Source organism: Pelobates fuscus, chromosome 4, assembly GCF_036172605.1.
Source record: "Pelobates fuscus isolate aPelFus1 chromosome 4, aPelFus1.pri, whole genome shotgun sequence".
Taxonomy (NCBI): Eukaryota; Metazoa; Chordata; class Amphibia; order Anura; family Pelobatidae; genus Pelobates; species Pelobates fuscus.
The window spans coordinates 228,656,157-228,681,678 of record NC_086320.1 but is presented as its reverse complement, the minus strand read 5'-3'; the positions used below and the strand labels follow the sequence as shown (position 1 = coordinate 228,681,678).

Below are 25,522 nucleotides of genomic sequence, written 5' to 3'. Positions count from 1 at the left end.
TACACGTGTGGTAGTACAAAGATAACAAGGATCCTGTGAGCTTTAGCTGTCAGGATCTGAAAACTGGAATATGGCAGCAGGAAGAGGGGAATGTTAGAGAAGTACATTTCCCTAATTTTTACTCCTAGGACTTACATTTAATAACCTGATTTAATCATGATATTTGACCCTTGCATCTCCTTTTTCAGTACTGTCAAATAAGTACCGTGGGTCCTGGTCAATTGGATTTGTACATATGACATATTCATTATTCTTTAGATTCAAATTCTTGACATGGCTACCCCTACCAGTGTTTGACTTTTAACAATATCATGTATGCAGGGCCGGTGCTAGGATTTTTAGTTACACAGGCGAAGATGCATTTTGGCGCCCCCAACCCTCATTTAAAAAAAAAAAAAATGCATCTTCACCTGTGTGTCTTTCCTCCCAAGCCACAGGCACACAGGCATCATTTTTCAGTCACACAAAGTCATAGTCATACAGGTACACTGTCATACAAAGACAGCAATAATCATACAGAGACATACAGGCACATACAGTCAGAGACATACAAGCAGAGACATACATGCATATAAAGACATACATGCATACAGAGGCATACCGTCATACAGACACATACATACAGACAGGCATACAGAAACATACATACAAAGACATTCAGGCACATACATACAGACATAAAGAAACATACATACAGAGACATACAGGCATGCAGACACATACATACATACAGGCATACAAAGACATACACACATACAGATACATGCATGCATACAGACATAACGTCATACAGACACATTCATATAGACAGGCATACAGACACATACATACATACAGAGGCATACCGTCATACAGACACATACATACATACAGAGGCATACCATCATACAGACACATACATACATACAGAAACATGCATACAAAGACATACAGGCATACAGAGACACACAGACACACACATACGTACATACAGAGACATAAAGGCATACAGTTACATACATGCATACAGAGACATATATACAGACATTCAGAGACAAACATACATCCAGTTACATACATGCATACAGAGACATACAGAAACATACGTACAAGACATACAGGCATACGGACACGTACATACATACAGAGGCATACCGTCATACAGATACATACATACAGACAGGCATACAGAAAAATACATACACACACACACACAAACTCACAGACACATACTCGAACACACACACACTGACAGACACACATGCTCACATGTGCGCACACACACTGACATAGTCACACACACCGACAGACACACTCACTCACACACAAACTCATAGACACACTTACACACACACACACACACACACACTGACATACACACTCACACACAAACTCATAGACACACTTACACACACACACTGACAGACACTCACACTCACATGCACACACACAGTAATTAATAAAGTAATTAAATAAATTACATTTAAATTTCCCACCCAGCCTCCCTACCTGGAGTGCTGGCGTGGGTCTCTCATTGGTGGTCCAGTGAGGCTGCTGCGCGGCATGCGGCTGAAGTTGATTAGGAGGCGGCGAGGGAGCTCTCTGATCTCTCTGACCGGCTCCCTCGCAGGCTGTTTTCTGATGCCGCGGGAGCCGGAATATGACGTCATATTCCGGCTCCCGCGGCATCAGCAAAAGGCGCGCGAGGGAGCCGGTCAGAGAGATCAGAGAGCTCCCTCGCCGCCTCCTAATCAACTTCAGCCGCATGCCGCGCAGCAGCTCTGGGGATTCAGGAGGTGACCAGGCAGGAGGGAGCACTTCCCTCCTGCCGGTCACTGGAATTTTGCGCCCACAGAGCCGGTGCGCCCTAAGGCGGCCGCCTGTGCCGCCTTATGGACGCGCCGGCCCTGCATGTATGTTTTCGATAGGTGTTATGGAATACGTGTAGCGTAGCTGCCTGTGCATGCCATTATTGTAGTCTTTATGTTTAAGAATAAAAAGATATCTATGTATTTACAATTTAGCAATCACAAGTTAGAGATTGGATTGCATTTTCTTTACAGTGCCATTAATTATTCATTACAGTAAAACAAGATAACTCGTTGTGTAATGGTGTTCTTAAAAGAGAGATACTCCAATCTACTATGGTTTTCTGAACATATACATTATTTGGGTGTAGCTATGTTTCTTGCAATATTAAATGTTTATCTACTTTGAGAGGAACAGTATGATGTTCTCAGGTGCTTATTTTCTCAAAGTACAAGCAGCTTTCCTTTCATCTCCCAAAATATGCATTAGCTGATTCCTATTGTACAGCAGATCAACATCCAAGTAAAATGATTCTGTCTAGTTTCTGATATCTGACTTTCAAAGAACGTACTTTGTAAATTATTTAAGCTCATCATGTGTTAAAGTTGTAGAATATATATATATATTTTTTATTTTTATAGTTGCTTTCTAATTCAAACTGTCTTGCAAAGGATATGCTTCTGCTTCATAAGCCACGTCTCCTCCAAAGAATGTAAATACAGACTTTTTGTCATGGGAACACATCCTCCGCTGTATTTCTTTCTAATGATCACATTTTAATTTAAAAAGCTGATTTTCTTCTTTTGAGTTTACATGCTTGTATATTTTATTATTATTATTAACATTTATAATTGGGGCAACACAACACAGTGCGGTACATTTAGTGACAAAGACAGTATAATTACACAAATCAACACAAAAGGTATAGACAATCCTGCCTGTGAACTGAGATCTAACAGTTAAACTGCTTTTATGCAAAAGCAGTTAGCAAGGTGGTCCATGAGCGTTCAATATAAAGATTATAATGGTGCGAGGGTTGTGACAAGAATTAAAGGCTATTTGCAGTTGTTTTTTAAGTTGTAAATGGAATGAAGAGATAATTGTGTGACTTCAAGCAGAGGGAGAAGCATACAAATAAAAACACGTTACTTGTGCACTAATATAAATCCCGATGCACATTTAAATAACTGGATGTCTTTTAGTATCACTCCAATAGCCATTTAAGTGTAAGCTCACCTGCCACACCACGTGTCTCATTTATGAACATTATAGCAGTTTGACTGATCAAATAACACCTAAAAGGCCTTCCATTTGAGAAAACCGACACTTAAAGATATATTTTATGGCATATATTGTACCTTAACCTTCTGCCAATTTTTCACCAATTTATGTCCAACTTTGTGGTGGAAAAATAAATATATTTTACATACATGTTGCATTTTTGGTGGGTATTTTGTACATTTTATATGTGTCACTGTGATAAAATCACCCCAAATTAGGATCTGTTACATCTTCTCAGTAAAACAATGTGCCCAATGTATGACTTAGACACTCTTTTGTAAAGTTACAGTGCTGTAAAAAGCGTGACCATTTCAGTTTTTTAAGTGTGAATTTTCGAGGGTCTGTTCCATTGTGGAGAATTTGAGCAGGTTGCTTTTTCAAACTACCCTACAAAGGCCTGCCTTTTTCTTTTTTCTTTTTTTTTTTTTATCTGTCTTTTATTGAGGCATGAGTTAAAAGGGATACAGAATAAAGAGAAGGGAATGCAAATTTTTTATACAGGTTGGGAACAGGATAACATAGTTCAACATCTCCTATGAGTGACAACCTCATTTTATATTAATCTAGCGTACCATAATTTTAATAACACGTTTAGCATAGTCAGGTAAAGGTAGATAGACAGACATAAGCGATGTCCGAAGGCTTTTGAGTCTGAATGATTCCTATACCAGTCCGCCATATGTGTACCCAATTGCCTCGCAGAATTCTGCTTGGTCTCAAGATGCGAAGGTCAATTCTAATGCATAACTAACGATAAACCAAGACGTATTTCTAAACATACTGTTCTAAGCTTTTCATAACATTTATTACCCGGTTAGCATAACCTAGTATAGGTAGCTAGGAATAAACGATGTCCGAGGGCGTGTAAGCCTGAGTGACTCTTATGCAAGTCCGACATACATGTACCCAAGTACCTCACACAACTCCGCTTGGTCTCGAGATGCGAAGTTTAATTTTAATGCATAACTAACGATAAGGCTGAGATATATCCAAGCTCTCTAATCCACCCTTAGGCCCTCTTGGTGTATGCATTGGCGTAAGTATACCAAAGGGCAGTATGGTGTGTGTAACTAAGCGGTATAAGCAAGCTTTGAAAATAGGCATTAAATCTTTAGTTGCAGTTGCTGTGGAGTTAATGGCTTACTGGCTTACTGTCGTGTGACATTACGTTAGTCTCGGTTTGAAGCTCCACATATGTTGCTATTCCTAAGACCTGTGCTTTCTGTGTCGTGTAGGCATGGCGCGTTCTAAACAGGCTTATCTGGTAGTTTCTATTAACTGCTACCTATTTTGTCACACATTTATAAGAGTGTTTAGTATAATGTGAAAGGTTCTGTTTGTGCAAAACGTAAATTTAACCTTTATGTATGGGCTATTCTGGCCAGTCCAGCACGTATAGTGCGTATCAGGTAGGTCAGAAAGGCTGTGTTTAGGTGTGGTCTGTCTAAGTAAAGTAGTCAACATGGCTAACCGTGTAATTTGCTTAAGTACATTACAGTCCAGCTGGGGTTGGAGGATTCAAATTATACATTACACATTACAGTCCAGGGATATGTTATGGCGTCCTGTGGGCATAGTTGGGGTGTCTGCTGGGGTGATCGCTGTTCTGCTTCTGGGGATTATACAGTCCTGGGAACTGAAGGCATTTAGGTGGTGTTGAGCCTTTTGGGATAAACAAGTTGATTTTCGTTGGGTCCCAGTTGTGCGCTGGTGTGGCTGGCTGGAGGGTTCAATCCTTGGTGAGTGAGTCCTGTGTGCGCAGGAGCAGGAGGTCTGCTGCGTCCTGGATGCTGTGGATCAGATGGGAGTCAGCTCCGTGTTGTATGTTGAGCGTCCTGGGGAGTCGCCATCGGTAACTGATTTTGTGCTGTTGGAGCAGGAAGGTGAGTGGTCGGAGGGACCTGCGCCAAGCCAGGGTGCCGCTTGATAGGTCGGTGAAGAAGGTTAGCACTATATTCTCGAACTGGAGGGGAGCTTTGCCCCGGAGGGCCATGAGCACCGTTGTTTTATCTTTTCCAGGTCTGTAAGTGACTATAGTGTCCCTTGTGGTTTAGGGACCCTAAATTGGTCTGTGGGGGTAATAGCTTTGGCCTGTCCGTGTGGTAGGATAGCCGCCAGCATGTGCCTTAAGGCGTGCGGTAGCTCGGCCTCTGGTATCTCATCAGAGAGCCCTCTAACCATTAGTTTTTGTCTCCTCCTGGAATCTTCTTGGGCTGCAAAGCGGCGTTTATGCATTTGGTTCTGCTGCTCTAAGCCCTGTATAGCCTTTTGCAGGGAAGATAGGTTCTGCTGGTGGTCTTGTGAGGAGGCCTCCAGTGTGCTAATGCGGCCTGTCAGGCCCTGCAAATCTCCCCTGAGGGCAGTTACATCCGTCAGGATGTTCTTTTGCAGCTCTGCCAGCAGAGTTTTCAGAACCCCAGTGGTTACTAATTCAGCATCTGCTCCAGTCTTGTTGGGCCTAGCCCTCTGTTAGGGCTGATGCTGCTTGGTATTCCTCTTCTGCGTCTCCAGAGAGATTGTCTGAAAAATCAGAGCAGCCGCTGTGGAGGGCCGCCATGTTGGACCCCATTGTGCCTCGTGCTTGCCTCTACATGTCGCTGATCGTCAGCCCAGAGGTAGGCTTGTCTGTCCCCGTTTTTTTGTTTTTCCGACCCATTGAGCTCTGGGTGGGTCTCTGCAGGTATTTGGGGATCGGTGGGGTATTTTGGTGTATTTTAAACCGCTTTTCCTGTGTTTGATGCCCGGAGCTACAAGCTGCTGCTCATTTAGGCAGTCGGACTGCCTTTTCCTAAAGAAGACAACCTAGAGTTTTTCAAAAGGCATATCTTAAACCTTGGCACGGGATTATTATTTTGCTAGTCTGTACCAGGTGTAGTCTGTACCAAGTCCATGTCCCATTTTTGGAGTATTTTAGCAGGTTGTTTATTCAAACTACCCCACAAACACATACCATTTATTAAAATACACCCCCGAGTATTTTAAAAGGAATAGCATGGACTAATTTTGTAGCTAGTTTGTACCAAGTGTAGTGTTTAATAAGCATTTTATATTTACTATTTTAAATTCTAAATTCCTCAATTTTTTACTAACTTCCACCAAATCCTAGCTAAATAAATATTTTTGAAAATATTACAATAATAAATTAAATAAATTTAACCCCAGAGGGTTTAAAAAACAAACAAAAAAAAGGCAGATCAGATTTTTCCACAGAGAGAAACAGATCAGCACTGATCCATCTCTCTTCACTTCACACTGCACACGGAGGTGGAAGAAGGCAGGTTAGGAGTAACTGCAGCACATCTGAAATCTCTGTCTGGCTGTCAGAGTGATTACATGGGCTGAGACAGCGCACTTGGTTGCTGCCCATCTGCCTCGGACATTGAGGTATACTGCAGCAGTAACTCCACAATCACAGCAATCTAGGGATAATTTTAGTTAATTACGAACATTTTCCACCATGCGTCCTTAAGGGTAGGACTGCTATGATGAAAAAGTTCTGTCCAGTGTCCTTTAGTGGTTAAAATGCTTTGCTTTTTTTTTGTTCTCTCTCTGCTGAGTGGTTTGGTGAATAAGAGGCTTCTTAACAGAAGAGCATAAGTGAGCGTATTTACTACTAGGTAAGGCAGTTTTTTGGACAAATAAATGGTGAGGGTAAACGAACATTTGCAACACAAATTTATTTTTTCCAAAATATTAAAGGGGCAGTATAAGCACCATAACAAGTATAGTTTAGTGCCCCTGCAGTCTCACTGCTCAATTCTCTGCCTTTAGAAGTTAAAGGGACACTATAGTCACCTGTCCTTGCTGTTTTTTTTTATGTAAACACAGCCTCCCTGTGCTTCCGCGTCTGTGTGAAGTGTAGGGAGACGGATCAGCAGTGAAGATCTTCTCCCTCTAAAAAAAAGTTAGTTTAAAATCCCACCCCCTCTTTCCCCTGCTTTAATAACATTAACTGTTTCCCTGCCAATTAATCACTGACTACAGTGATCAATTGGCAGGGGCTACATTTTACTGTCATCTGATTTATTTATTTTTTAACCCCTGAGGGTCACCTTTTACTTTTTGTAACCCTCAGGGGTTAAATGTATTTTATTAATTCATTTAAGTATATTAAAACTATTTATTTAGCTAGCTGGGGTGGGTGGAAGTTAGTGGGGAATTGGAGAATTTGGTGTTAGGCTAGCTAGGGGTTAACGTTAAAAATAAGTTGTTGTTTTTTTTAATGAAAAAATGTTTTAACATTTAAAAAAAAGTTACCCAGCCCAAATAAAAATTAACCCCTTCTCTGCCAGTTTATCACTACCTACATTATACTGTGATCCAATTAATTTTTTTAACCCTGGGTCGGAGTTATGGGAAATTGGGGAATTTACTGTTAGTGCTGCTTACTGCTAGTTAGGGGTTAACGGTAAAAAAAAGTTTGTAAATATGTTAAATGTGTAAAAAAAGAAAGTTTTAAAAACATTTTAGGAAAGTTTAAAAAATTTAATAGGCAAAAAAAAGTTTAAAAACGAGTTTTAAAAAGTAAAAAAATACATTTAAAAATGCTCATTACCCACCTGGAACAAACTAGAGAAAAAATTATCCCACGCTAAGGTTCAAACTATGCCTTCTGAATTACCCCAGGGTGTATTCTTTAATAAATAGTATGTGTTTGTGGGGAAGTTTGAATAACCAACCAGGTAAACTACTCCAAAGTGGAACATGGATACAGGTTCAAAGTTATAAAAAAAAAACTGAATGGCTGCGTCACAAATGTGCCCCTTCGACATTCACATATACCTGGCAAAGGTACATATGGGGTATTGCTGTACTCAGGCGACATAGCTGAGCAACATATGTAGTATTATACAGTCGTAGCACACATAAGGATGGCAAAATATACTGTGCAAACTCACTTTGTGTGTCAAAAAGGCAGAAAAAACGCTTATTACCACTACACTTGGTACAAGCTAGCAGAAAAATGATCCCATGCTAAGGTCCAAAATATGCCTTTTGAAATACCCTGGGATGTCTTCTTTTAGAAATGGTATGCCTTTTTGTTGTAGCTGGAATATGTAGCCTGCTCAAGTGCTCCAAAGTGGGACATGAACACATCAAAACTCACCATGAAAATTCACACTTAAAAACCTGAACTTGTCACGTCTCTTTTACAGCACTGTAACTTCACAAAATTATGTCTAGGTCATACATTGGGCATATTGTTTTACTCAGAAGATGTAACTTGGCATATATATTTTTTATTTTTTATGACAATGGTGCATATCAAGTGTAAGAAATAAAATGCAACATATATGTAAAAATGCAAAAAAAAAAAAAAGTTAAGGCACAATATACACTATATAAGATACCCTGGGGTGTCTGCTTTATCAAATAAAAGCTCTTAGTGGGGTTATTTGAACAGTCACACTGCTATAATACCCTAAAATTAGACATAGGCCTGTCAAATCCATCTACGAAAATTCTAACTATAGAAACTGAAATAGCCTTGTCTCTGGCATTGTAGCTTTACAGAATAGTACCAAAGGCATACAATGGGAGTATCGTTATACTCAGCAGATGTAGCTGAACACAACATCGGGTTCTGTGCTGGAATAGCACACACCAGCTTTACAAAATACACATTAATAATACCTTGTTATATGTGTATATGCCAAAATAAATAAACAAACACAATTTTACTCCAATATTTAGCAGATATTGGCGATGAAATGGCTATGTAAAAAGTGTCAAACTAACCTTAGGTAAATAGCCTGGGATGTCTACTTTATATAAATATATACTTTTGTGTGGCAATTTTTTTTTCTGCGATTGCTACAAAACAAACATACCAACTTCTAAAATTTTAGCAAATTGAATTTTAATTTTAGTCCTTGTATTTTGTGACCGGTAACTTTTAAAATAAGCTGGAATCCTATACATATGATGTACTCTATAAATAAAGACAGCTAAATTAATTTATATTGAACTTTTTCTTAGCTGGACATATTATGCACACACTATTATTGCCAAAACTGTGGAAAAAAATATTTTTGGGGTTTGTTTTTCAATTTTTTTGGCATTTTTTTTTATTTTTTATTATAAATAATGAGAATGTGTCTGTGTCTGTGTCTGTGTCTGTGTATGTGGCATCAAACTAAAACCCTGTTTGCCCTCTAAAAAAACGGTATATAATATTGTGGTGGAATCTCGGTAAAAATAAATTTAGTAGGCCGAGATTACCACGTGGCATGTGTACGTGCATATGCTGACGTATCGATCAGTTGGTTGCACGAGGCAAGATACGATCAGTAGTGTACGGAGCATGTGCAAGAATACAGGATGTAGTATTCCCCTCCTCCATTGTGCTGGACAAGCCATGCGGTCAAGCAGGAAGTTAATTCTTATTTGTATTGATTGGTCAAGAGAATGTGCGGGTGGAGCTTAATATGGGAGGAGTTATGTGCCTATATAAGGAGCCTGCACTATTGTCCGGGGCTCAGAACTTGCTGTATTTTGGTGACATTAGTCCCTCTGAGTCCCGATCGGTGATCCAATAAAGAATCTCTTCCTTCCTGAAGAAACCTGTGTCCATCTCTCTGTGCTTGGCTTCCGTCAGTTTCTCCGGTATCATTTGGTGCATTGGCCGGGAAGCTCATCGTTCAACGGTAGCTGAGAGGCAGAGGCGTGAGACGGTATATCTTTGCCCACGTTCTCTACGGCTGCACCCCTGAACTTCTGCGTGGACCTCCCTTCGTCTCGGCGCCACTGGTCTGTTGTCCAGGAGATCATCGGCCTCTACGTAAGAAGTGCTGGGGTGTCCCCGTCGATGAGTGTGAACTCAGGTTCAGGAACGAGGAGGTAAGACAACTGCTGTTTTAGACGGCAGACCCACTAGGGGTATACCGATTGTGCGGTAGGCCCATAAGGGGTTTGAATTGTGTATGGAATCTGCCCCCTCTGTCGGAGGGAAGGAGCGAAGGCGCACCGCTCAATCGAACGCTCTTTAGTAAGACCGTTTGATTTGGTTAGTCAGGCTGGGTCCTGTGTAAATAGCCCTAGCCGGACACCGGTGTCTTGTCTAGACTAGCGTTCTAGGGTGTATATTACGTTCGCTAGGTCGGAGGGACCGGGAGACTAAGCGGCGCCTGTGTAAATTCGGTTCGCTAGCTCTCAACCTATCTTGGCTAAGTGGGAAGGCGTGTAAATTTGGAACCCACTAGATTTTTGATAGTAATCGACTAAGAGGCGTCTGTGTAAATTCGGTCCTCTAGCTCGCTATATGTGGTGCTTGGGCAGTGTCGCTAACCAAAACGGGTGTACATAGTTTTAGGTAGTCCATTCAAGGTACTGGCCAATAGTTTAGTTGGGATTGTAAATGTGTTAAAGATTGTTAGTAAAGTGTATATCTTGTTAGATCGCGCGAGCTCAGCCGTCTAGCGAGAGTGTTAATAGTGTGTTGCTGTATCATAGTGCACGGTACCATAAGCCTGTATATTTACTGACACTGTATATAAATACTAATCATTGTCGTCTATTGCATGTTTAACACCATAACCACTAATAATTGTATTGTGACCTTAAATTGTGCTTTGACCTATGCTAACCATACTGTAACCGCTTTTTGTAAAATACGATGTTACTGGGGTGTGTTATAGACGGGTAATTCATATATAGAGAATTATAGCGTGGGTGACTGTATAGTTTCGCCAAAGGGCATAATATTGATTATCTAGTGACTGGTGTAACAGCTGTGTGTGTACGGGAATTCCCTGAGTGTTTATTGTGTTATTGTGTACGTTTCACTTGGTAACCGTACCACGTGGTGCTGTTGCCAGAGGAAACGGGTGTGACTGTTGAATAGTACGCGTGCATAGTATTCGTTGTCAACGACGTTCCATTGATAAGTATGGGCGCGTCGGAGTCAACGATTCCGGATCCCTTAGGTTGTATGGCAAAGAATTTTAAAAAGGGATTCAAAACATGTGATTTTGGGGTTAAAATGTCTCCTGTACGTTTGGTTACTTTGTGCACTAGGGAGTGGCCTACTTTGGTTGCGGCATGGCCGCCACGTGGTAGTTTGGATCCAACCCTGATACAGCGTGTACACGTGGCTGTGTCAGGTAGGCCTGAAGTTTACGGGCAGTTTCCATATATTGATTGTTGGAGACAGGCCGTAAACGACTTGCCAAAATGGATTCAGATATGCCACGAGGAGCAATGTCGCCTCATGGTGGCCAGGACTTGTTTGTCCACTAGGACTGTGGTTAGGCCCATTTTGGACACGCCCCCTGAGTCCGAGATTCCTTTGCCGCCCCCTTACTTCCCTTTAAGAGGAAATGACGCGAATGCAGGAAGTTCTATACCCCTCCCCTCATTGCCCTCATCCACTTCCGCTTCCTCCTCTAGTACAGAATCCACCCCTCCTCGTATTAAACCTCCCCTTCCGGAACCAGAACCAACCCCCGTTAGATCTAAATATCCTGATTTGGCGCCACTTCAAACTTCCGGTCAAGCTTCTTCTAGCTCGGCTTTTTCCCAAAATCAAGCTCCCACATCCTCATGCCCTATTTCTCCCCGACTGGAACCCATAACTGACGCCCCTCCACGTAGCCCCATACTAACCCGACAACTGACCGGTACCCAACAATTAAAACATTATCAGATGCCTCTTCGTCTGAATCCTGGGTCAGCCTATATCGATGCCGCAGGTCAAATGGCACATGCTGACCCAGTCTTCGTATATGTCCCGTTCACGACTACCGATCTCTTGAATTGGAAGACCCACAATTCCTCGTACACTGAGAAACCACAAGCTATGACCGATCTGTTCACCTCGATAGTTCAGACACATAACCCGACATGGGCTGATTGCCAGCAGTTATTAATGACATTGTTCAATAATGAGGAAAGGACAAGGATTAATCAAGCGGCCATTAAAGTGCTAGAGGATAGAGCCCGTGCTTTGAATCAAGCCAATCCAGCAGCATGGGCCGCAACACATTACCCTAATACCGATTGGAATGTAAATGGCGCAGATATGGTTCAACTCAGAGCCTATAGAGACGCTATAATTGCTGGCATGAAAGCCGGAGGGAAGAAAGCTATTAACATGTCGAAGACAGTTGAGGTGATTCAGAAAAGTGATGAAGCGCCCAGTGTCTTTTATGACCGATTATTGGAGGCATACCGCTTGTATACCCCCTTTAATCGGGAAGACGCAGATAATTCCCGAATGGTAAACTCCGCCTTTGTCAGCCAAGCTTACGGAGATATTAAGCGCAAGCTACAGAAGTTAGAAGGGTTTGCAGGAATGTCTATCACCCAACTAATGGAGGTAGCAAATAAAGTATACATGAACAGGGAAACAGAGACTAAGAAAGAGGAAGAGCGCAAGATGCGTAAAAAGGCTGATATGCTAGCGGTAGCGATCGCAGGCGTAGATAGACGGGGCCCAGATAGAGGCGATAGTAGATGGAATAGGGAGCCTTTGAGTAGGAATCAGTGCGCGTATTGCAAGGAAGAAGGGCATTGGAGAAACGAGTGTCCGCAAAGAGAGCAGTACGAGAGAGACCTACCCAGGGCAGGTTACGGAAACTTTAGAGGTAGAGCGAGAGGTAGAGGAGGCCCCGGAGTGAGCAATGGTAATAGAGGGAGTAATGGGAACAGAGGAAGTGTAAGGGAAGATAGGTACTATCCAGCAGCGCAAAGGTCCCGTGATAGAGAAGGTAGGGACTTTGTAGGATTGGCTGACACGGTCATGGAGGACTATTGATACCGACCGGGCTCCATCCCCCTTGGTCGAGCGGAGCCTATGGTCGATGTATCAATAGGGGGAAAAAGGAGTGCGTTCATGATCGACACTGGTGCTGAACATTCGGTGGTGACTGACCTAGTTGCTCCTCCATCTGGAAGAACTATTACTGTAATAGGAGCAACTGGAAGAAGTGCTGCAAAACCGGTTCTTAAAAGTCGACTCTGTACATTGGGAGGCCACGTAGTAAAACATCAATTCCTTTATATGCCTGAATGTCCAGTCCAATTGCTGGGACGTGATATGCTATCTAAGTTACAAGCGCAGATTACGTTCCTACCAAACGGAACAACATCCTTAAAGTTTAATGGACCTTCAGGTATTATGACATTATCCGTACCAAAGGAAGAAGAGTGGCGACTTTATACAGCGTTGACTAGCCAAAACCCTAGGAGTGATGAGTCCTTATTCAACATACCAGGAGTTTGGGCAGAGAACAACCCACCAGGACTGGCCCGCAATATTCCACCTATTAAAATCGAACTAAAACTTGGGGTTTATCCAGTGAGCCTAAGACAATATCACATCCCGCAGAAGGCTAAGAAGAACATCCAATCTTATCTGGATAAGTTCATACGGTATGGTATCCTAAAATTCTGTACTTCCCCCTGGAACACCCCATTGCTGCCTGTTCAAAAGCCCGGTACAGATGAGTATCGACCTGTGCAGGACTTGAGAGCAGTCAATGATGCGGTTGTTAGTATACATCCAGTTGTGCCCAATCCATATAACCTGCTTGCTTTAATTCCGGGCGGGGCTACTTACTTTACAGTCCTAGACCTCAAAGATGCCTTCTTTTGCCTCCGAATTGCTGCAGAAAGTCAATGTATCTTCGCTTTCCAATGGGAAAACGCTGTAACGGGCTCAAAACGCCAAATGACCTGGACAAGACTGCCCCAAGGGTTTAAAAATTCACCTACCCTATTTGGTTCAGCTCTAAGTCAAGATTTATTGGATTTCGAGTCCATCCCAGGAGAGTGTGTATTGTTACAATATGTAGATGACTTGTTGATAGCAGCAGTTACAAAGGAAATATGTCAGCAAGCGACGCACGATCTACTACACATTCTCTGGAAGGCAGGATACAAGGTGTCTAGAAAGAAGGCTCAGTTGTGTCTGCCAACTGTCAAATATCTGGGATTCCATATCTCTGAAGGTCAAAGAATTATGGGCCAGAGAGAAAAGAAGCTGTGTGCCAAATACCGATACCCAAGAATAGAAGACAAGTGCGAGAATTCTTGGGGGCAGCAGGCTTCTGTAGGATATGGATTCCCAGCTACGCGATACTGGCAAAACCTCTGTATGCAGCTATCAAAGGTACAGAGCACGACCCCTTCTTATGGACTCAAGAAAAGCAAACGGCATTTGAAGATGTGAAGAAGGCTCTGATGAGTGCCCCAGCATTAGGTCTACCTGATCACACACGACCATTCTACCTGTATGTACATGAGCAAAGAAGAATGGCTGTGGGAGTATTGACACAGTACTTGGGATCATGGCAAAGACCTGTCGCCTACATGTCTAAGCAACTGGATGCAGTGGCCAGCGGACTTCCACCTTGTCTAAGAGCCGTAGCTGCAGCCGCCCTGCTAGTAGCTGAAGCCGATAAACTCACTCTGGGTCAAGAACTTTATGTACGAGTCCCTACAGACGTTGTTGGATTACAAAGGAAATCATTGGTTTAGTAACAGCCGTATGACCAAGTATCGAGCAATGTTGTGTGAAAACCCAAGAGTGCATTTAGAGACTGTAAATACCTTAAATCCAGCTACCCTTTTGCCACAACCTACTGAAAGTCAACATGATTGTTTGGAAGTAATGGATGAAGTATTTTCAAGTAGACCAGATCTTCGTGATTTTCCCATCCAGAACCCCGATGTTCAATATTACACCGACGGCAGTAGTTATGTGAAAGAAGGGATCCGCTATGCGGGATATGCAGTAACAACGATAGACAAGGTGATAGAAGCTCGGCCACTGGCAAAAGGAACATCAGCACAAAAGGCAGAATTGATAGCACTGACACGAGCGTTACAATTGGCTGAAGGTTTAAGAGTGAACATCTACACGGACTCCAAGTATGCGTTTTTAACCACTCATGCCCACGGAGCTTTGTATAAAGAAAGAGGACTATTGAATTCAGAAGGCAAAGAAATCAAGTATGCAGCTGAAATCCTACAACTATTGGAAGCAGTGTGGGAGCCGAGAGAAGTCGGTATTATACATTGTCGAGCGCATCTGAGAGGAGATGGTGATGTAACCAAAGGAAATCGGATGGCAGTGCAGCTAAGCGTGCCGCTGAATCGGGAAGACAGGAGTATGTGGGGCATATAGCTGCTCTTATACCAACTCCACTGTCTCAATGGACTCCAGTTTATACAGCTCAAGAAGAGGAGTGGTTAAAGACTGAACCTGGAAAGTATTTGGAGAACAAATGGTATCAGTTAGAAGACGGAAGAATAGTCATTCCAGCATCACTAGCGGTAGAAATTGTCCAAAACTATCACAACGGGACACATTCTGGGAGAGACAGCACAGAAGAATCTCTCAGAAAACATTTCTACATACCAAGATTGTCCAACTTGACTCAGGCCATTGTACGAAGATGTGTAACGTGTGCTAAAAATAATGCAAGGCAGGGACCAGTAAAGCCACCAGGAGTCCAGATTATGGGGGGACTCCCCATGTCCGATTTACAAATTGACTTTACAGTGATGCCTAAATCTGGTGGACATCACTACCTGCTGGTGGTTGTGTGTACCTATTCAGGCTGGGTAGAAGCATGTCCTACTCGTACAGAGAAAGCAGGAGAAGTTGTGAGATTCCTGCTACGAGAAATAATACTCCGATATGGACTACCCTGCTCTATAGGATCGGACAATGGTCCAGCTTTTGTTCATCAGTGCCTACAACAACTGACTCATATGCTTGGTATAAAGTGGAGGCTTCATACGGCATATAGACCCCAGAGTTCTGGTAAGGTAGAGAGAATGAATAGGACTATTAAGAATCAGTTGGCTAAAATGTGTCAGGAAACCCAACTTAAGTGGAACGTTCTCTTGCCCATAGCTCTATTGCGAATCCGCAGTACACCTACCAGAAGGATGGGCCTCTCTCCTTTTGAAATCATGTATGGGCGACCACCTCCCGTACTTGGTAACTTAAGGGGGGATTTGAGTCAGTTGGGAGAAGGAATTACCCGGCAGCAGGTTGTAGAGTTGGGTAAGACTATGGAGGAAGTACAGAAATGGGTAGCTGAGGTGCCTTCGCACGGACGAAGACTGAGGATGACGACGAAAGATGTGTTTATGATAATGTTTATTTATGTGTATTTTTATATTCAGGAAGGTAGAGGTACCGACACTCCTAGCTGTGAGGTATGCATTAAGACTACAAGAACAGGTAACCATATTTCCCAAACCCTAATTTGGCATTCACAATACGAGTGTAAAGGAGATGTATCAAGATGTAGATACCTAAATATAGAATATAGTGTGTGCCATTTAGGAGTAGGAGAACCTAAGTGCTTGAATCCAGAGTATCAACCTCGTACAATTTGGTTGACTCTCAGGAATGGAGATCCTCAGGGGACCCTAATTAATAAGACGGTATTAGAATCCATACATTCTTCGGGTGTTCTGCTATTTGATGCGTGTAAGGCGATATCAAGTGGTAGAAAGCCGTGGAATGTATGTGGGGATCTTAGATGGGAGAGGACGTATGGGTCTAACGATAAATATATTTGTCCCAGTAGTAAAAATAAATATGTGAGTCCTAGATGCCCAAATAGAGATTATAACTTTTGTCCATATTGGTCTTGTGTGGGGTGGGCAACTTGGGGACAGACAGTAGACAAGGACATGATTGTGACTAAGTTGCCTACCAGCCCATATTGTAAGTCTATGGAATGCAATCCAGTCCATATACTTATAAATAACCCCGACAACTTCTTAGATAAATATGGTAATTTATTTGGGTTTCAAATATATGGGACGGGGTTAGATCCTGGGACAGTATTGTTTATAGGGATAGAGACTGATACGGTATCCTCCCAAACTCATCAAGTATACCATTCCTTTTATGAAGAGATGAGCATAGATAATAAGATCCCCCATAATGCTAAAAACCTGTTCATTGATTTAGCCGAAAGTATTGCCGGTAGTCTTAATGTTACCAACTGCTATGTGTGTGGAGGTACTAACATGGGAGACCAATGGCCTTGGGAAGCAAAGGAGGTAATGTCCGGTTCTGAGGCAGTTGACCAATTAATCTCTACACAAGCCGATTATCATATGAGTGTTAGAGGTAAATCTGAGTGGAGATTAAAGACCTCCATCATAGGTTATGTTTGCATAGCAAGGAAAGGAATGATGTATAATACTTCTGTAGGAGAATTAACTTGTCTAGGGCAAAAAGCTTATGATGATGATACAAAGAATACAACTTGGTGGTCGGCTTCAAATGTCTCAGAACCATCTAACCCGTTTGCTAGATACGCCAATTTAAAGGATGTGTGGTTTGACCTATCCATCACATCTAACTGGAGAGCCCCAGCAAATTTGTACTGGATCTGTGGTAAGAAAGCCTATTCGGAGTTGCCACAGGACTGGGAAGGGGCATGTGTGTTGGGTATGCTCAAACCATCCTTCTTCTTGTTACCTATTGAAACAGGTGAGACTTTAGGTGTTAAAGTGTATGATGTGAATCATAGGAAGAAAAGGGGACCCATAGAGATAGGTGCCTGGGAAGATAATGAATGGCCTCCCCAGCGTATTATAGATTATTATGGGCCAGCTACGTGGGCAGAGGATGGTACTTTTGGTTATAGAACCCCAATTTATATGCTCAACCGTATTATAAGATTACAGGCGGTGGTTGAGATCATTACTAACGAGACATCACAAGCGCTCAATCTTCTAGCGAAGCATAATACCAGGATGAGGACAGCAGTATACCAAAATAGATTAGCCTTGGATTACCTTTTGGCAGTAGAGGGAATTCTATAAAAATTCCTCCTTTTTCCCATATTAACATACACTGCTTTTTCCATAATTTTTTGCCTCCCTAAATATAGTAATATCTTACTTTTGCTCAAGTCTGCAGCTGCTGGCTCTGCCTCCTGATCTGCCTGCTTGACTGAAATCATGAGAAGTGGGTATGTGAGCCAATAACATGTTTCTCCACAGGATTGGTTGAGACTGTCAAGGAGGCAGATCAGGGGCAAAGCCAGCACATCTCCTGTTATGAGAAAAGTTCAGTGTCTCCATGCCAGTGGCGGATCCAGGGGGGGGGCAACGGGGCAATTGCCCCCCCCGAGATTCTCCCCTGCCGCAGATCAGGGAGAACCAATGCAGGAAGATGAGTGTTGAAGATTCACATCATAGGATAAGTCTGGTCTGGTTCAAGGTAACTTGCGGTGTATGCAAACTAAGGTTAAGTGATGCCTCAAGTAATTGTGAAATATCAAGAGGCATCAAAGGGGGGAATGTGGTGGAATCTCGGTAAAAATAAATTTAGTAGGCCGAGATTACCACGTGGCATGTGTACGTGCATATGCTGACGTATCGATCAGTTGGTTGCACGAGGCAAGATACGATCAGTAGTGTACGGAGCATGTGCAAGAATACAGGATGTAGTATTCCCCTCCTCCATTGTGCTGGACAAGCCATGCGGTCAAGCAGGAAGTTAATTCTTATTTGTATTGATTGGTCAAGAGAATGTGCGGGTGAGCTTAATATGGGAGGAGTTATGTGCCTATATAAGGAGCCTGCACTATTGTCCGGGGCTCAGAACTTGCTGTATTTTGGTGACATTAGTCCCTCTGAGTCCCGATCGGTGATCCAATAAAGAATCTCTTCCTTCCTGAAGAAACCTGTGTCCATCTCTCTGTGCTTGGCTTCCGTCAGTTTCTCCGGTATCAATATGTCTTGGTGTAATAAATGACAGATGCAAATTGCGAACACAAACAGCAAAAAAAATGCAAAAATGGCTTGTGTCCTTAAGGGGAAGACAAACTTCGGAGGGGTTAAGGACTGAGGCAGTTGTACAAGTTATAATCAAAACAACCTTGAATTTGCTGTATATGTCTGTTCAGGCGTAATTCACCTCTTTCATATTATGTGCACCTACACTTATCATATATAATTTTGTTCAGGAGAAACGGGGCTTTCATGTCACATCAAATATTTGTATATTAAAAGAAACGTCACTTCCAGGGTGGCGCCAATGCGACACTTCAGTTTTTTCGCCGATACATCACTTCCTGTGCATCAGTTGTCACATTTTTTAAATGTAATTATATTTTATTTATATATAGCTATATATATATAGCTATATATAATACCCTAAAACCTCTAATCACCAACAGCTTCATAAAAGACACAACCGACTTCCTCAAGAAACTCATCAAATCACCAATCTCCCAGCTAACACCATCCTTGTAACTATGGATGTGGAATCTCTGTACAGCAACATTCCACACAGAGGCGGCTCTAGACTTTATGAGGCCTTAGGCGAAACTCAAACATGAGGCCCCACTAACAAAAAAGTGTCACATATACACATTGATGCACAGTTTACCTATGTGTGTGCCTTAGAGTGTGTCTGACAGAGAGAATCCTTGTGTGTGTGAATGTATGTCTCTGTGAGCATGTTTGCGTTTTTGTCTGAGACCCTATGTGTATGGGGTAGCTGCTTGAAGTGTGTTGTGTGTATGGGGGGTGATGGTGATAGGAAGAGGTGGATGATGGTGAGAGGGAGAGGGGGGTGATGGTGACAGGGAGGTAAAGGTAGAAACATAGAAACATAGAATGTGACGGCAGATAAGAACCATTCGGCCCATCTAGTCTGCCCAGTTTTCTAAATACTTTCATTAGTCCCTGTGGGGGGTGATGTGAGAGGGGTGATAGTGATGTGAGAAGGGGAGAGGGGGTTGATGGTGAGGGGGGGGATACTGAGGGTGGTGAGGCTGAGGGGGGTGTGGTGAGGCTGAGGGTGGTGCGGGGTGATGCTGAGGGGGGTGTGGTGAGGCTGAGGGTGGGGAGGGTGATGCTGAGGGTGGTTGGGGGTAGGGAGGCTGAGGGTGGTGGCGGATGGGGAGGCTGAGGGTGGTGTGGGGTGGCAGGGGGTGACAGAGAATCTACCTTTACTCCCTGGTGGTCCAGTGGGCTCCCTGGTTGTCCGGTGGCCATCATTTCCGGTCTGCAGCTCCGCAGAGCTGCAGACCATGTAATCTCGCGAGACCATCAGAGCCTTGCCGTGGTAACCCGCGACAACGCTCTGATTGGCCAGTTCTCGCGAGACACATGGTCTGCAGCTCTGCTCACTGCAGAGCTGCAGACTGGTGTCTGCGGTGACTGGCGGGCAGCCAGGAGGGGCCTCGCACCCGGGCAAGCCACCGGGCCCCCTCCTAGTGTCAGGTCCTCGGTCACTGACCGAGGACCTGACACAGTCTGCCCACAGGTGGTTTAGGCGGGTGCGAGGCCTTAGGCGGCCGCCTAAACCGCCTAATTAGAGAGCCGCCTCTAATTCCACATACGGATGGCATCAATGCATCAATGATTGCTTCCATTTCCTTTTATGTCGATAACCAACAATACAGCCCCCGAATTATCGCAGAACTGGCAGTATTCATCCTCACACATAATTATTTCAGTTTTAACAATGAGGTTTACCTACAAACAATGGGCAATGCTATAAGCACTAAGATGGCACCCTAATATGCTAATCTGTTTATGGCAGACCTTGAACAGAGATTCCTAGAAATACAGCACACAAAACCATACAAATATTGTCACTATATCGATAATATCTTCATAATTTAGACTGAAGGCGAAGAAAAACTGATACAGTTCCATGACTCTTTTAACACATTCCATCCATCAATCCAACTAAAATGGAATATTCCACTAGATCTGTGAATTTTATGGACACCACTGTGGCACAATACACACATCAGTTTAACCCCTTAAGGACCAAACTTCTGGAATAAAATGGAATCATGACGTGTCACACACGTCATGTGTCCTTAAGGGGTTAAAGAAAACCGACAGACATATGCTCTGATCCTAATGACCATAATTCCCATCTAAATGTACTCTCCCAATTTATGAGACAGGCTACAAACCAAAGACTATTACCAAACAAGTCAACTCTGCTGTAAAAACTCCACGCCCACGCCTGCTACAGTACAGATAGAAAAAAATATCTACACGAGTGCCACTTGTGGTAATCTACAACCTAGCTCTTGAGGAAATACAGAAAATCAATAAAGACTTACAACCAATGTTAACAGAAGATAAGACTATGAAAACCATTTTCTATGAACCACCCATCTTGGCCTTCAGACAATCACCAAACCTCCAACCAGAATTAATCAACAGGAAGCTATCCACTGATTGGAAGAATAAAGAAAACCGGACCAGTCAATGCAAAAAACCTTGCTGCAAACGGTGTCGACACATATGCACAGACAACACACAACAATAAAACCCACAGAATTAAAGGTTCATACTCCTGCACATCCAGCAATGTAATATACATGATTCAAAGCACCAAATGCCACCTCAGATGCTACATTGGGGAAACCACACAGCAATTAAATGGAAGAATGAATATGCACAGACACTCCATTAAACACCACAAAGAAGAATCGTACTGCATGTCCCACTACCAACACTTTACATGAACACTCCCCCAGCATGATCTTTCTGTTTTGTCATATGTATCAACATTTTATAACTCATTCCAATATGTGTATTCTATCTATATACAAAGTACTGTGTATAGTCATATGTTTTCCCATACTCTTGTGCATGTATGCAGAGGCGTAACTAGAAACCACCAGGCCCCGGTGCGAAAATTGCCCTGGGGCCCCCCATGTCTCATTCCTCCGGCCAGCCTCTCCACGTGTCTCATTCTCCCCCTAGCCACTCCACATGTCTCATTTCCCCTCCCTGTGCCTCCATGTGTCTCTCCAACCCTCCAGCTTCCAGTCCCTCCATGTGTCTCTCCAACCCTCCAGCTCCCAGTCCCTCCATGTGTCTCTCACACCTCCCCCATGTGTCTTTGCCACCCTGTGGCAAACCTAGCCACTTCAGATTATGCTGTTATATGTCTACAGGTTGTTCTACAGGTTGTCCTAGAAAAGCTGGTTCAATTGTGTTAGTATGTATTCGTGTATAACTGTAATAAAGAGCATTCGTATGCTAGCAGCCGAAAGCCGCTAGCATTCATATGGTAGTTTCACGAACAGTGACTTTCCACACTGTTCGTGAAACGAACAAAGTACCAAATGGGAGCCCACACACAATATAAAAATATTTGCAATGCATATAACATTACAACCATTCACTGAAACAATATCTTGCTTCTCACTCTTGTATGCTATATGTCATATATGTGAGAATAACCCTTTGTAATGTGTTCTTATTAGATGTAGAAATCAAGTTGGATGAGGAAGGATTTGTGTTACCAGCTTTCCACCATGAAGAAGTTTATAAGAGGTAAAATCACACAGTTTGTGTTTTTAATGTCCTGTTAGAATGCACAATTACACTGTCAGATATTGAGAGTAACTCTTATACATGGTCACAGCAATATAGTTGTTAAATTGGCTGTCACCTTCTGAGGTCTTTGCATAGTTTGAAAAGACCTGATGGTGATTTTGTCGCTTGCAGTGAGGTGGAAGCGGGGTGCAGGGAAAGGTGAATTTTATTCACTTGAGCATGTCCCTCACACCCACCACCATTGTCTTCCTGATAGTCCTCTTCAGCTCTTGGAGCTTTATCTACTAAGATCCTATATCAGTACTGTACTCATGAGTATAACAATGTCTCATGCGAAAACTCACACTGTGCAGTACTGCCCCAGGAAGCACCTCTAGTAACAATCTGAGGAGTGGCCACTGGAGGTGTTCCTTGACTGTAATGTAAACACTGCCTTTTCTCTGAAAAGACCGTATTGTCTGCAAAAGGCCTGCAGGGACTAACTATACTCCCCAAAACAACTACATTAAACTGTAGTTGTTCTGGTGATTTAAGGGTTCATTTGAAGCACTGGTATAATAGCTTGAATATGCTTATATTATTGTTCTCACAGTAACTCCCAACTTTTATCACAAAGTATACCTCATATATATGCAGAGGCCTGTATTTGTACACAAACAACATAGCTGAAAGTGAGAGCCTGCCATCATTGTGCACTGAGATAATGTGCAAGGTGACAACCAGACTTGCCTAAAGCGTGATACAGAAGCACAATTGTATGTTAAAAATATTTTCTCATCTAAATGCATATATATATGTATATGACAAGTATATTGTTTTCTCAACAGAATTGCCGTCTGCATTGATGGCCAGAAAAGATTCTGCTTTAATAGCCATCATCTTATTGGGAAAGAATACATTAAACAGAGACATTTGCGGCTACTTGGTTATGACGTTGTGCAGGTAAGACCATGCCTATTAATGAGGCACATATTCATTGTTGTGAACAGGGCTTACAATTTTAAGTAGCATTGGTGAATAAAAATATAGTCACAGTGAGTAGAAATTCACCACTAGTAAACATGCCATGGACCCCCCAGGGTTGCAGTGACAAGTGACGTGACCGTGACAAGTCCTGGCTAGTGGCATAGTACTTAAAATTTTAAGCCTTGTACAGAGTATAATTTTTTTTCTCCCCTACAAATGTTGCTCCTGTTTATGTAGAATATTTGCAGCACATCTATGATCACAAAGTATGTAAACGCACATACAGGGTGACGAAAAAGAATCTGACACTGAATAATGCTACATATATTGAAAAGTTTGGGATAGCATACTACCGATGGATTAATTGATTTTGCTAATGGTTTTATTTCATTTTTTACTTTTGATTTTGTATTTGATGTATTTTTTAACCCCACTTGAAACCCTGCATAGATTATTAAATAGTCCCCAGACTACACCTACAGGTGGGGACATTAGGATTTTATATCCCTCCCCCTCACACCATTTTTTTCTATTTAATTGCCCCCACCTGCTGGATATACATGGGGGCAGGTAGTTCACAGATCATATTTAATTTAAAGCCTCCACCTGATACTAGGTGCCCCCTGTTATTTTGAAGTACCAATCTTCCTGGGATAGGGCCTTTTTAGCCATTAGGCAGCAATATGGCTTAATAGGCTTAATATTTTTTCTTAACCTAAAAATATCATCAAATATAAAGTAAACCTAATGGTAACGCATGTATAATGGCAAAATAAAGCTATTTGGGTTCTAGAGATATTTATTATCCACGTAACTTTCGGTCTAGTAATGTATTTGCTGTCTCCAGAACTCTCAGTTGTATTATTTCCCCATAATACATGGTTCATCATTATATATAGATATATGTACACTGCTGTGCAAATGTTATAGGCAGGTATTAAACATTCTGTAAAGTAGAAATGATTTAAAATAAAATAAAAAAGGCAATTAAAATGCAAAGTGAGCGAACAAGTCAAATCAATATTTTGCGATTAACTTTTACCTTGAAAACATAATCAATTCTTCTATCTATGTACCCATGTACACATGGACACAAAGAGTTGCATCAACAAGGTCCCTCCCACTCAGAAATTTCAAGGAGATATGAGTTTCCAGATGTGCTGTCAATGCTATTCTGAAGGAGCACAAAGAAATCGGCAACGAGGACTGTTGGCTCAGTGGTCAGCAAAGGAAACTTAGTGCAGCAGATGAAAGACATATCGTGCCTAATTCCCTTCACGCTGGCTCAGTTCTGCTTGTGCTCCTCCCCTGCCGACATCTGTCAGTGGGGGAGACCTAATGCACATGCATGGCAATGGCCGCGCATTAGTCACTGCTTTCCTATGGGAATTCCAGCATAGCATGAGGGTGTCCAGCGTTGTTTAGACGACCAAAAGTAGTCTGAGCAGCCGGAAGTCTCTCTAGTGGCTGTCTGGTAGACGGCCACTAGAGGAGGAGTCAATCCTAGCAGGTAATTATTGCAGTTTATAAAAACTGCAATAATTACATGCTCAGAGTTAAGGGTGATGGGAGTTTGCACCCAGACCACTTCAATGGGCTGAAGTGGTGTGGGTGCCTACAGTGTCCCTTTAAGTATGAAAGCACAGGCACTCGGTGGGGTTCAGAAAAAGGACAGTGAGTTCTCTGGCCAGCTGTGTCAAAATTTTAAATATTTGGCTGTAGCAGAAGGCAGTTTGTTTACTGAAGGACTGGAGAGCAGTACAACATTGAATGTCTGTAAGCAATAGTGAAGCATTGGGGAGGTTCCTTGCAGGTTTGGGGCTGCATTTCTGCAAATTGAGTTGTAAAGAATTAGCCTCTGGCACTCAACCAACGAGAGGTGCATCAGGTTCCTACAGATTCTCTAGCTCCTACATTTATATTCAAAATAACACAGATGGGACCATGCACACTCAAACTACGAGAATAATAAAAAAAATCATATGACAATTTAAAAACAATACGGCCTAAAAAACATTCAAATATTCCTCTTCCTGGGACATCATAACACAAGGAATTAAATAAATGTAGTAGCCTAGTTATTGGCTAAAAGCACAGTAATGACTGGATTAAGACATTGAACAACCCCAGGTATCATTAGTATCCAAGTAAACAAAACAAAAAAGTAAAGTATAAGTTGTTATTGTTT

At 42.4% G+C, this 25,522-nt stretch overlaps 1 protein-coding gene across 1 annotated transcript in view; it reads left to right on the top strand.

Moving 5' to 3' along the window:
- The window catches only part of FASTKD3 (FAST kinase domains 3), a 63,112-nt gene that overhangs the window by 36,058 nt on the left and 1,532 nt on the right, over positions 1-25,522 (top strand). The window contains exons 5-6 of the mRNA XM_063451931.1: positions 22,296-22,365; positions 23,196-23,310. Coding sequence (XP_063308001.1) covers positions 22,296-22,365; positions 23,196-23,310 — 185 coding nt within the window. The remainder of the gene's footprint in view (positions 1-22,295; positions 22,366-23,195; positions 23,311-25,522) is intronic.